This window comes from Chenopodium album, chromosome 9 (genome assembly GCF_948465745.1).
Source record: "Chenopodium album chromosome 9, dcCheAlbu1.1, whole genome shotgun sequence".
NCBI classification, from domain to species: domain Eukaryota; kingdom Viridiplantae; phylum Streptophyta; class Magnoliopsida; order Caryophyllales; family Amaranthaceae; genus Chenopodium; species Chenopodium album.
Window position 1 is genome coordinate 68069429 of NC_137842.1, and position 14426 is coordinate 68083854.

The 14426-nt window shown below is 34.0% G+C and overlaps 2 protein-coding genes across 2 annotated transcripts; one reads left to right on the forward strand and one right to left on the reverse strand.

Moving 5' to 3' along the window:
• Nucleotides 1-519: 519 nt before the first annotated feature.
• LOC145558048 (F-box protein CPR1-like) lies at nt 520-1689 on the forward strand. The gene has a single exon (XM_081619201.1). It carries the CDS (start codon nt 520-522, stop codon nt 1687-1689), a length of 1170 nt encoding a protein of 389 aa, XP_081475327.1.
• Nucleotides 1690-3540: 1851 nt separating this feature from the next.
• LOC145558943 (secoisolariciresinol dehydrogenase-like) lies at nt 3541-4859 on the reverse strand. Its single transcript, XM_081620320.1, has 2 exons — nt 4632-4859; nt 3541-4439 (listed from the first exon to the last, which is right to left on the reverse strand). Exons 1-2 carry the CDS (start codon nt 4667-4669, stop codon nt 3674-3676), a joined length of 804 nt encoding a protein of 267 aa, XP_081476446.1. The 5' UTR covers nt 4670-4859; the 3' UTR covers nt 3541-3673.
• Nucleotides 4860-14426: the final 9567 nt, after the last annotated feature.

A 14426-nucleotide genomic window follows, 5' to 3' on the forward strand; every position in this document is an offset into this window, starting at 1 on the left:
ACAGCTTATATTTTACAACCTTATTAAATTGAAATCATGAATTCATGATATCAATCTAAATAATGCCACAAGTTACATTATGAGCTTGTGCATAATGTTAACACCAAATTCTATCTTTTTTCCTACAAAGTCAAATCTATTGAAGGCAAAGTCACCATCATTTGACAATTATACTCATACATGTTAAACATGTTAATGTTGAATAATTAATAAATAGAGGAAGTCTATATCATGTATTGACAAACACGAAAAAAGAAGAAACGAAGCTATATACTCGTATATTTGTATCATTGTGTCAACTACCTATATCCCTTGGCCCTAAAATCCTACATTAAGGAGGGAAAGTAATAAAAGAGAGTGAGGAGAAAAATAAAATAAAGAGGGAAAGAAAAGGAGGGAAAAAAAAGAGCGGGAATTGGAAAAGGTTAGAGTAGAACTATAAAACCACTTTTGTCGTTTCATTTCAAAACCCTCTTCATAAACACTCATAACTTGTCTTCAGCTCAAGCTTGATCAACAATGGCGGATCTCCCAATTGAAATTATCACCCAAATTCTCTCTCAACTCCCTGTTAAATCACTTCTTAGCTTCCTATGCGTCTGCAAATCCTGGTATTCCCTAATCAAAAACCCTAATTTCATCAAATTACACCTCAATCAATCCCTAATTTCCAACTCCAATCGTCATCTCCTCCTCCATTACTCTTCTCTTCATTCCGCCGAGCTCGATCTCGAACCTAATCGGATCTCTTTCTCGGAGCTCCGCCACCCCCTCAAACCTCGTAAAACTGTGATTTTTATTGGTTCTTGCAACGGCGTCGTTTGCATTTCCGACGAATCGGGAAACGACGTATTCTTGTACAATCCTCTTACCGGATCACACCGTAAGCTCCCCTCTATTCCAACCATAGACCTTGACAAAGATTGTTTAGTTTACGGGTTCGGGTATGACAGCAAGAACGACGATTACAAGGTTTTGATGATGATTCAAGGGCTTAAAAACCGTAAGAATTCCAGAAATGAAGCGAAAGTGTATAGCCTGAAAGAGAATTCGTGGAAATGTGTGAAAGGTATTCCATACTATCTCTACTATGCTGATTGCAATGGTGTTCTTGTTAATGAGGCTTTACATTACATGGTAAAAAGAAGGATATTGGGTTCGAAGCTGTGTAAGTTTATTGCAAGTTTCGATCTTCGAACCGAGAGTTTCTCGCTTATGAAATGCCCCAAATATGATGTTAACCTAAAGACTTATTGGCTGATGCGTTTGTATGAATTGGGTGGGTGTTTAAGTCTATTTATCAATCATCATTCATGTGACATTAATAAACTTTCTCCTTATGAGTTACATGATCCTATACTGGAATCTGCTGAGGTGTGGGTAATGAAGGAGCATGGAAGGAATGATTCCTGGACTAAGGTATACAGTATTCGCGAGCCTAGGAAGATGTTGAGTATGGTACAGCTTAAGCCTCTTGTTTACTCCGACGAGCAAAGAGTGTTGCTAGAGATTGACGGTAGGATACTAGGTTGGTATGATTTGAAGTCCGAGAAATTTAATGAATACACAGTTCAGGGGATGCCATTTGAACCTGTGGGGATGGAGTATTTCGTGGGCAGCCTTGTCTCGGTTGAAGATGAGTCGCGATTTCAAAGTGGAACCTTACCAAAGAAGAACAAAAAGAAGTAAACAAATTTTCTTCTATGTTGTTTGCATATATATTTTGTTGTTCAATGATGGATTGTGTTGTTCTGTGACTTGTTTGGTTAATGTTTGCTATGCAGGGGAAATTCCTTAAGAGTTTACTGGTGATTTTTAAAGTAGCTGCCTAATGATCTTAGCTTTGTGATAGTGTTACTTTCATTATTGTATATGCTCTTAGTTGTGTGGCAGTCATACACTCATGGCTTATGTTTGGTATGATTACGATTAATGTCTAGAAAGCCGAGGCCACTACCAACATCTCCATTCCCCTTCTTACCTAAGTATGGATTGTTATCGTCTAAATGTCTATTCAAGTTATAATGCTATGTTTGGAAGCTATTATCACTAGTAGAGTAATAAATCTTTACCATTTTTCTTCTGATTGTTTGACATTTAACAAAAATTGTGTTATTCTTCTCTTACTTTGTGGTTACTTTTATTTTCCGGAACTAAATAGGTTCTAATTAGTAATTTTGCTTTGCTATTATCTTGGATAGATTAATTTCTATGTAATGACTCTTATTGACCCTTCTAAAGAACTTCATTCTTTTCATCAGGAATGATTTGGATAATTATCTTTCTGTGGGGTTCAAGCTGAAGCTGTGATCTTTTTTTGAGGATGCTACCAGCTAATTGGATTTTGATCTGAATTGCGTGTTGTAAGTATGAAATTTGTCTTTCATTGGTCTGAATATTGTCTTTACACTTTTTATTTTATTTTTTTGGTTTCATCCTTGTTGACATGTTTTATTGCTAACATGCAACTGCTTCACTCTGAGATTATTCATATTTCAATGACACTATTGGATGAGGAAAAAGAATGTGTTAAATCCTTTTTTAAAATCCATATATACAAAAAAAATAATAAGATGCACTTAAGTTGGACAAAAGATACTTCGTTTAGACCAAGTATACACCTTATGCATGATATGTATAGATTAAAATACTCATTTGCATCCAAGAGAGGATCGAGAAAGTCTGTCACGAAAGCCACACAAAAGACTTATGTCATCATCATTATGTGTTCCAATCTAACCAAAATTCATGAACCATCTCTGCCATAAGATATGTGACTGTAATAGTTGAAAGTTTCATAATGTCCAATGGTTGTGTTCATTTGCTTGTTAATTCACAACTTACATGTAAAATTTAGTCAATGATTGATGCTTAGTAGTCCAACTTATCTACATTGGGGATTATATCTGTAATTGATATAACAGTCCAACTTCAATAATAGCACTATTAAACTAAGAAGATCCTTTGATTGAGTCTTGTAAATTCAAGGACCCTGACTTTGGCATTGAGAAGCTTAGAATGCATTCATTAGCCATTGAGTTTGAAGGGAAAACTTTAGATTTCTTGCATATGATATGCTCATGAATATGTGTTGCTGCTATTGAATTGCTCTTTTTTTTTTTTTTTTCCTGTTTTTTGCAGGGTTGGGAATTGGCATTGTTAAAGCTTGCACTTTTGATCTCTCAAGGAGCTTGCACTTTTGGTTGTTTTTTAGTGCCATTAGAGAAGCGCTGATGATGTGCTATGTAGGCCTTTGGAAGTAATTAAATGGCGGCTATCTTTTGTAGTACATTTGTTAATATCTGGTGAAGGCACGGTAATATTCTATTTTCTACTGCTTTTGCTGCTAATCTACTTTTGGTAGACTGATAATGTAATGCATCAATCTGTACTTGTTTGTGCCTAATGTGGCCTCTACTGAACTACTGAACCAATAGATTAGCATTGTTGTAGTCTGTTTCCGGTGGATGTCATCTGAATGATCTGATTCAGTAGATGAATTGTAATGTGAAACTTTAGTATGAATTTGAGTAAAGCCACTATCAAACTGTTCTTTGTTGAACATTATTAGTAACTGAAACAGAAATGAGGACGGAGGAACAATTACAACTTTTATAGATCGTTACTAATTAAAATAACCATAGATTTTGGCATTTAGTCATGATTACACAAATTATTCAAACATACAAAATCCTTGATTCATGATGGTAAACCCTCCGTCTACAATAAGATTATGTCCAGTAATAAACTTTGAAGCATCACTTGCAAGAAATAAAGCCGCATTAGCAACATCCTCCTTTTTACACCAAGCCCCTTTAAGACTAGAGTGGACCTTAGTTATAGTTTCATCGTCTACATTAGCTTTTCTTGTCAAAGGGGTTGCAACCAAATGTGGTGATACACAATTCACTCTAATCCCATACTTTCCAAGTTCCACGGCAATATTTCTTGTAAGACCCAACACCCCATGCTTCGAGCTTGTGTAGGCATGGGTTCCTATACCTCCTATAATAGAGCAAATACTAGCCGTCGTAATTATGCTACCTTGTTGAGCTGGAATCATTACTCGAGCCGCATGCTTGGTGCCCAAAAATGGTCCAACAAGATTCACCTTGACAACCTCTTCAAAGTCGGATTGTGTGACATCAAGGATGTTAGGATTGAGAATGTCTACTATTCCTGCATTATTGAACATGATGTCTAGTTTTCCATGTTGGGCCATGGTTGAGTCCACTGCATTTTGAACATGGGCTTCATTAGTGACATCGCAATGGATATATGACGCCATTGATGGGCCTAAATCCTTACAAACGGATTGGCCCAAATCATCTTGGATATCAGCAATCATAACCTTGGCACCATTTTCTGTAAAAAGTTTAGCGGTGTATTCTCCGATTCCACTAGCACCTCCTGTGATGAGAACAACCTTGCCTTCTAACCTAAGAATAATAGAAAAGACGTATTGGTTCAGTAGGGTCTATGTTACAAAAAAAAAAAAAAAAAAAAAAAAAAAAAAAAAAAAAAAAAAAAACTGTGAACAATACAAAAAATCATTATCAATGTTAAAAGTATAGTACCAACTACCAAGTGATAAGTGTAAGAAATATTTAAATCATCATTAATATGCTTACCTTCTTGCAATAGCAGAGAAAACTGAGACGGTTGTCATTCGAAATTATGAATGTACTATGATATATGGTATCGTTTAAAGTGGATGATTAAATTGAGGCTTTAGAAATAAAGAGTAATATTTTGTTGAGAATACTACTGATGATTAGTGATTGCTTATAATCTCAATTTTATTTTTTATAAAGCTTGTTGTATGAACATGATGTGGATAGATAAGGTTGTTGGACAAATGGCACCTCCTTTTATCGACTATATCATTATATTGGGTGGGACGTGGGTAGTTAGGTACTAGTGTACTGCTAGTATAATTAGCAGACCATGAAACAGTACGATGTTATCACATAGGCGGTCCATATTATTTAATTGAGTAGTTTAGTGACTTTAGTTCTTGTAAAAAACAAAAAAGAAAAAAATTGCAGGACTTTAATCACTAATTGATACTCCGTATTGATTATTGAATTGACTGTTGACGAGTGACAATGAAAATTTAAAAAGAAAAACGTAAGGTAGAAGATTTAAAAAATAATTATTAAAAAAAAAAAAAAAAAACACATTAATTTTTGTATTATAAAATATTACTCGTAATTTTTATTAAAAAAAATTAAATTTTTTTGTACTTTTTTTCCTTTAATTCCTCCCTAGAAAATCATAACTAAAAGTAAAGTAATAAAAGCATAACTAAATCAACATAGAACATAGGAACTTGCTAACGAACGTGCATTTAAAATATCACCTAAAGTGATATTAATTTGGGAAAGCATGATAAAATCACGCGTCGATCGATGTAATTAATGTTAATTTTAATATAATCTTATTACTTTTAATTAACTTATCCAACGGCCCCGGCGTTCGTTAGCTTTTGCCTAGAACATAACTAAAAGTTAAAGAAAAAAAAAACCTATTTCATTCAAAATATAAACTATTTCACTAAAAAAACTTAATCATAGTATCACAAAAAATAAAACTACTTCTTTAGGGTTCGTTTGGCATTGCAATGGTTTTCTGTTTTTTGGTTTTTTGTTTTCTAAAAGTATATGATATGAGTCCAATAATGAATCAAAAATTATATAAACTTATTAAAATTATGATAATTGTGAAAACAGACAACAGAAAAGTGGAAACACCTTTTTTTTGTTTCCTGTTTTTGGTTTTTGGTTTTCAAAAAAACAGGAAACTAAAAAGCAAAACAGATGCCAAACAAGCCCTTAGGAAACCTTTTTTTTTTTGTTTTTTTTTTTTGGCTACTTTAAGAAAAAATAGAATCTAAAATAATCCAGCCTTAAACTGGTCTTCCTTTAATAGTCCAAACCTTTCATGAGCAAAACCACGCTCACATTGGTTTTTTCTTTTAGCAAAACCACGCTCACATAAAGTCCCTGTCTCACGATACAGGGAGAGTCGTTTTTTTCTTTTCCTTACTTTTTTAACATTGCCAAATAAAATATATTTTCTTGACATCGGGATATATGATGCCCACTTCATTTGATCTTTAAACACTTACAAACCATCGTCTAACAAAGTTGATGTGAATAAATCACACCCCAACAAATAATTCTCCAACTCACTCAGTATCATATATCAAACTATCTACTAAAACCACGAACATGGTCTTAAATAATTAAGTAATTTTAGCGGGTAAACCAAAAATTCATGAATCCCGCCAGTGGGTATACCGCAGTGGCGATTCCAGGAATTGCTTGTTATGGGTTCGGACTCTCCAAGCAAATACCGGATATCAAATAGTATCATATAATTCAAAATAAAATTTGCATTTGCTAATTCGGGTGTGCACAATATATGTCATGTACAACGACAATAAAAAATTAAAAAAAAAAAAAAAAAAAAAAAAAACACAATAAAAAGTTTAACAAAATTACAATTAAACTCGACTTTCTACGATTTTTGCGATTTTGACACACGTTCTTTCCAAAAAATATTCTAATCCTTTCATCTCCAAATTATAAAACACAATTCCAAAATATATACACATTAACATTCTACTTTCTATTTCACGAATTCTGATATCACATTTTCACAATTCACATCATTTACCCAAATACCCATTTATTAATTAACAACTTTACAATTCCAATCAACACAACTTCAAATCTTCAATTAACAGTATAACTAAAAATATAATTATATAACAAATTTTGAATTCAATAACAATTTAAAACTTAAAAATAAAATTAAAAATTAAAAGCTAAAAGCTAAACTTAAATTGAAGAACAGATACAAACTTTCAAGATATGAAAAGAAGTTCACGAATTGAAGGGTGTTAGACTGTGAGGGTGATGCTTCGTATAATTGGGATTTGGGGGGAATTGGAGATTTTGAGATAAGTTTTTTTGTAAATAAAAAAAACAAAAAAAAAAAAACAAAAAGGAAAAAAAAAAACCGAGATTTGGGGTTTGTGGGTTCCGAACCCCTGACTTTTCTCCTTAAAAGTAATGCTCTAACCAGCAGTCCACATGTTGTGTATTGTACTTATGCGCATAATTTAATATTTAACCCTTTATAAATTATTATTTTTTTTACAGAAAATCTATTCGTTTTTTTCCAGATCTAGTATGGGTTCAGCTGAACCCACTGAACCCATACTAGAATCGCCACTAGTATACCGTATAATTTGATAACCCATTGGCACATGAAATTTTGGTAAACTATTCCAAGATCTAACCGGACTAAACCAATAAATCATCATGTACTTATACAAAAGATAATCTAGCCACTTTATTAGAAAATAATCCTAACACCTTACAAATTTCCATAAAATAATACTAAATAGACTAATATATATTATTTACTAAATCGTATCTTAACATAAATTACCTATTATTATTTTCCTAATATTAATACGGAAAATATATCACACAAATATCTCATCTCTAGCAATTCTTCACACTCAGTAAACTAAATTCTAGCCAACCACGGTGCACTCGTACTTACAAATTAAAATGCTAGATTTCTAGCTGAATCATCCTCAACAAGCCACTTAATTTTATGAATATATTATTTTATATATGCCAACTTTAGCTTTGTCATCCAATAATTGGTTTGTAACTATTGTAGGATGCGAAAGACATAAAGAAATCCTCGAGCACAATCACAAGTAGCTTAATTACCTAACGGAGCGTTTGGTACGTGTGATTAAGGGGGTGTTTTGTTCACGAAATCTATATATAGTATGAGGTATGGGTTTAGAATGGTTCAAACTCATACTATGTGTTTGGTTAATGGTTTTTATAATTTAAAATCCGTACATCAAACCTCTAGGTTGTGGTTTAGAAACCTATAGGGGAGGTAGGTTTGACTCATACCTATACATTTAGGTATCAAATTTTAAAAAAAAAATAAAAAATCAATCAATAATATAATAGTAAAACAAACACCAAGAGTCCAAGAATGACATGTATCACTTCTTGGTGCTACTTTTTTCCTCCAAAATATTTTCTCTATACTTTTTTTAATTCACTTCCTATAAAAAAATTCATTTTTTATATAATTGTGATTCACTTCTTTACAAAAATATTCACCAAATCATATAATTGTAGTATTCATTTCCTAAAAAAATATTCTCATATTTTCCATATCTTTCATTTTATAAAATATTTTTTACCAGTATATCTTTTACTTTTTGATTTGGAACTTAATTTTAGATATAAATTAAGATTTAAACTTTTTCAATTTCATTTAATAATATGAGAATTATTTTTTTGGTAGATTTTGAATTAACATTATAATTCGTTATAAATTTTTTTAAAAATTGTGCATGACACGGGATTTAATTTAATTCATTTTAAAATTGAACCAAGCACATGGTATATGGTATCAAGTTCCAAACAACCATATCATCATGAATTCATTTCTGATTCTAACCCCATACCGCTATGTGAATCAAACGTCCCCTAAGAGGGTGGGAAAGGTAATAAGAAAGAAACTCCCACTCAATAACTCAATTCCCATATTTCTATTGCCTAGTAGAGCTGGTAACTTGGGAAAGGAATTTAGAGGGATATGTGTTTAGAGTAAAAAAATACCCTTTACACGTGGTCCAATCCTATAGTGACACGTGGCCCAGTCAAATGATGATACGTGTCCCAATGGGTAGATGACACATGTAATAAGCTCATAAAGAGCACCTGAAATGAGAGAAAAAGGGCCTTTTTTACATCAGAGCCCAAATCCCGAGATTCCTGTAGATAGCCGCAAAACGGCGCCCCCCCCCCCATTTGACACGTGTCAGTACCTGATTGCGCAACCAATCAGGACACGGAAATTTAGGGCACAAACCCTTAAGGGGCACAAACTCCCACCCCTATAAATACCACAATTATTTATGATGGGGGGGGGGGGGTGGATTAACATAACATTTAATAGAGCATCAAAACAGCTCCAACTTCTCTCTACTTTCTCTCTGTAGCTTTTTCCGTTTCCCGTTACTAACTTAACCGTCAAAGGCGAATATTCCAATAACGGAATATTCGTTGTTTTGCAGGTGTCAAGTCTCGTTGCTAGCAGTACGTGACTAGTGTTCCGAGGAATTCAAAAAACCCCCTGAAACAATGTGAAATGACTAAATTGCCATTAATGAGAAAGGGGAGGAGGAAGGTGAAAGACATTAGTAAGGGCAATGATGTAAATTTCTTAGTTAATTTCAACATATTTATAGCAATTACCAAACAATGGATTATTACTCACTTTCATTACTCCACCTTAATTCCCCAAAATCCCATCTATACCCCACCTTAATTCCCCAAATTTCCTTTCTCACATACCAAACGCTCTGTAAGGACAGTGGAAAATCCAGTATCCATACTGAAATTTTTATTTTAAAAACAAAAAAACAAAACAAAACAAAACTGCAGTTAGAAACAAGCTTTATAACAATTTCCGCTTGTTATAGTTAAAATGGAGTATAGCTGATTGATGGTGGCTGAAAGTCTGCAACACGCATGAACACAAAGTCCGTACAACAAAAAATGGGCTACCTCTTTTATGATTAAAATGTTTTCTTCAAAAGTACGACCTTGATTGAAACTAGACTGAATAAAAGGATGCAAAAGGAAAAGGGACGAAGTTAATCCCTTAGATCAAGCCATCACGGACCTTGCCAGAGCTGGGGTACACGAAGCTTAACGTGTATGCCTCTTGGCTAGGGCTTGGAAAACAAGTAGTGGGGTTGTTCTCGAGAAGGAAGATGGCTCATGGATCAGTGGAATGTCTATAAAACTAATGGCTAAAGCCCAGCGGAAACTGAGATTCTCACCATTAGTGAAGCAATGTTGCTAGCAAAAGAATATGAGGTGCCTAAACTTTAAGGAGATAACTTAACCCATGAATTTGTTGTGGTCATTGCGGACGTAGCTACTCTTGTAACTAGACCGTGGAACTGTATTCTAAATAACGTCAGGAGAGTTGTAGCACATGGGCTTGCAAAATGTAGGATACAAAAGTTGAGGACATCAAGAAGATTCACTCGCTCATACCCCCCAAATGTAGATACATACTTTCAGAGAGATATAGATGGAATTGCGATTCAAGGACAACCTTAATTCTTTCATGGATTGTTATTTATTTCAGTTAGTTATGAGATTGAATTTGGTGTTATTTACGTTTCTCTAATTCTGAGGTGACCGGTGTAAGAAGAAGTATAATTATGATCTGAGATCTCTTAATGATGTAAAACTTTGCTTGCTAATTAAATGGTTTTAATTCTCAACTTCATTTTTTTTTTAAATACAACCTAATTGAGGAATTAAGGAATTAAGAGAACCAAATAAACCAAAATTAAAATATGAATGATATTTGAAAGTCGGTATACCGTATCATCAAAAGGTACTATACGCCATTTTATGAATGCTTATTGAGCAATCGCAGCCCATGTATGACAAAATTAATATAACCATGCTCCCATGACCACGTCAAAAAACTTCACTGCCTTTGGAAACCGCAATATAAGTTTAAATTCCAAATGTTAATGAACTTTTTTTTTTAATTATATGTATCAATAGCGTGTAATATACTACATACACAGTTTTATGTAATTTGTTAATTTATAAATAATTTTAATATAATTTATTTTGAAGTGGGTTCAGGCTTATTTCAAAATACACAGTTTCATGTAATAATATAATTTATAAATAATTATAATATAATATAACAACAAAAAATAAAAAAATTAATATTAAGAGAAAATAATTTTATCGACGCACAAAACTCAAATGTACGAGTGGAAGCAGCAGCTGACGTACTCTAATTTGTTGGATCGGATAGTAGGTAACATCAACTCACTTATAGTGGGCCTCTATGGAATTCTCGGATGAGAAGCCTGAAACAAGGTAGTTTTCCCCCTCCCCGCAACAAGTATGTCCATTGACGATGGGGTGGCTCGGATGGCTGACCATCCCCTCCAGTAGGGTGTGTATTTCTAGCTGCAATAAGAACCCAATAAACAAACAAGCTGCAATAAATCGACGAACAAGAAAACAATCATCTTCTAAACCCTATCCAACTGGCTGGGTGGAACCATCCCATTTGCCTTTAAAAGACCAATTTACTGGTTTACAACTTGCACTGATTTCATTAACTCAAGCTTACCACGAACATTTATGACAACATATAATGATCATATATGGATCCAACGGCATTATATGACCCCGATATGTATCCCCTAAAATCTTAATGCTTTTCAACATTCAAAATTTCTCAAAAAGTGTGGATATTAGCCTTCAATTTTGGAATTTTTTGACTTTTTTTTGCTCGGATATAAAAATTGCCGAAATTTTTACCATGGACCCTTATACTCTCCGGGTGTCCAATAGGGTGGGTGGAACCATCCAATTTGCCTTTAAACGACCAATTCACTGGTTTACAACTTGCATCGATTTCATTAATTCAAGCCTACCACGAACATTTATGACAACAAATAATGATCATATATGGTTCCAAACAATATTATATGACCACGAGATGTATTCCCTAGAATTTCAAGACTTATTGACACCGGGCCCTAAAGACTCCAAAAATTCTCAAAAAGCGTGGATTTTAGCCTTTGATTATTGAATATTTTGACTTTTTTTTCGGCCGAAAACAAAAATTGCCGAAATGTTTACCATGGTCTCTAATACCCTTCGGAAGTCCAATTGGGTGGGTGAAACCATCCAATTTGCCTTTAAACGGCCAATTTACTAGTTGACAAATTACGCTGATTTCATTAACCCAAGCCTAACACAAACATTTATTACAACATATAATGATCATATATGGTTCTAAACGGCATTATATGACCCAGATATTTATCCCCTAAAATATAAAGCCTTTTCGACACCGGGCCCTAAAATCTTAAAAAAAAATTCAAAAAGCGTGGATAGTAGCCTTCAATTTTGGAATTTTTTTACATTTTTTCGCCAGGAAATAAAAATGGTCGAAATGTTTACCGTGGTCCCTAATATCTTCCGGGAGTCCAATTGGGTGGGTGGAACCATCCTATTTTTCTTTAAACGACCAATTTACCGGTTTACAACTTGCACTGATAAATTAACTCAAGCCTACTACGAACATTTATGAAAAAATATAATGATCATATATGGTTCCAAACGACATTTTATGACCTCGGGATGTATCCCCTTAAATCTCAAAAAATTTCGACATTGGGCCTCGAAACATTCCAAATTTCTCAAAAATCGTGGATTTCAATTTTTGAAATTTTTTTCGCCCAGAAATAAAAATTACTGAAATGTTTACCATGGTCCCTAATACCGTCCGGGAGTCTCATTAGGTGGGTGGAACCAACCAATTTGACTTTAAACGACCAATTTACCGGTTTACAACTTGCACCGATTTCATTAACTCAAGTGTACCACGAACATATATGACAACATATAATGATCATTTATATTTCCAAACGGCATTATATGACCACGAGCTGTATCCCCTAATATCTCATTTCATTTCGACACCAGGCCTGAAACCTTCGAACTTTCTCAAAAAGCATGGATATTAGTCTTCAATTTTGGAATTTTTTTACTTTTTTTCGCCAGGAAATAAAAACTGTCGAAATGTTCACCATGGTCCCTAATACCCTCTGGGAGACCAATTAGGTGGGTGGAACTATCCAATTTGTAGTTAAACGACTAATTTACCGATTTACAACTTGCACCGATTTCATTAACTCAAGCCTACCACGAACATTTATGGCAACAAATAATGATCATATATGGTTCCAAACAGCATTTTATGACCCCGAGACGTATCCCCTAAAATTTCAAGACTTTTAGACACCGGGTCCCGAAACCTCCAAAATTTCTCAAAAAGCGTGGATATTAGTCTTCAATTTTGGAATTTTTTGACTTTTTTTTCGCTCGAAAATAAAAATTTCCGAAATATTTTTCATGGTCCTTAATAACCTCCGGGAGTCCAATTGGGTTGGTGGAACCATCCAATTTGCCTTTAAACGGCCAATTTAATTACCAGTTTACAACTTGCACAAATTTCATTAACTCAAGCCTACTACGAATATTTATGACAACATATAATGATCATATATGATTCCAAACGGCATTATATGACCCCGAGATGTATCCCCTAAAATATTAATACTTTTCTACACCGGGCTCCGAAACCTCAAAAATTTCTCAAAAAGCGTGGATATATGCCTTCAAATTTGAATTTTTTTGATTTTTTTTCGCCCGAAAATAAAAATTGCCGAAATGTTTTCCATGGTTCCTAGTACCCTCAGGGAGTCCAATTAGGTGGGAGAAACCATCCAATTTTGCCTTTAAACGACAAAATTACCGGTTTACAACTTGTACCGATTTCATGAATTCAAGCATACCACGAACATTTATGACAACAAATAATGAACATATATGGTTCCAAATGGCATTATATGATCCCGAGATGTATCTTATAGAATTTCAAGACTTTTCGACACCGGGCTCCGAAACCTCCAAAATTTCTCAAAAAGCGTGGATAATAGCCTTTAATTTTGGAATTTTTTGACTTTTTTTTTCGCCCTAAAATAAAAATTGCCGAAATGTTTACCATGGTCCCTAACACCCTCCGGGAGTCCAATTGGGTGTGTGGAACCATTCAATTTGCTTTTAAACGACCAATTTACCTGTTTACAACTTGCACCGATTTATTTACCGATTTACAATGGCCAATTTAATTAACTTGCACCAAACCCGACTTGAAACGAAATTAACCCAAAACCCGTTTTAATCCGTCAAAACCCGAATTTAACCCGACTTGTTATGAACCTGACCTGAATGCAACCCGACCCGTTCCTAACCCGACCCGAATTTAACCTAACCTGTTACAAACCCGACCCAAATTCAACCCGACTTGTTATTGACCTGACCCAAATTCAACCCGACTTGTTATTGATCCGACACAAATTTTACCATACCCATTACTTACCCCATTCAAAAATTCAACCCGATCTGTTACTAACCCGACTCAAAATTAACACGACTTGTTATTGACCTGACCTAAATTCAACCCAAATTGTTCCTGACCCGATTTCAAATCACCTTAAATGCAATTTAGACCACCTTATTATTGTTGATCAAAGCATGCATTTTGTCTTGGGAGACCAAGTCGGTCTAGGCCAGCAAAAGAAATTAAAGGAGCATCATCCTCAAATTTAAGAGTTAAATATAGTATATATTTGTTATATGGTCAAAGGAGATAATTATCTTTCTAAATTATAGACTATACTTCCCTATTATATATATTTCCATATATATTATAGTCAAAGGAAATAATTAGCTTGATAAAAATGATAATTATCT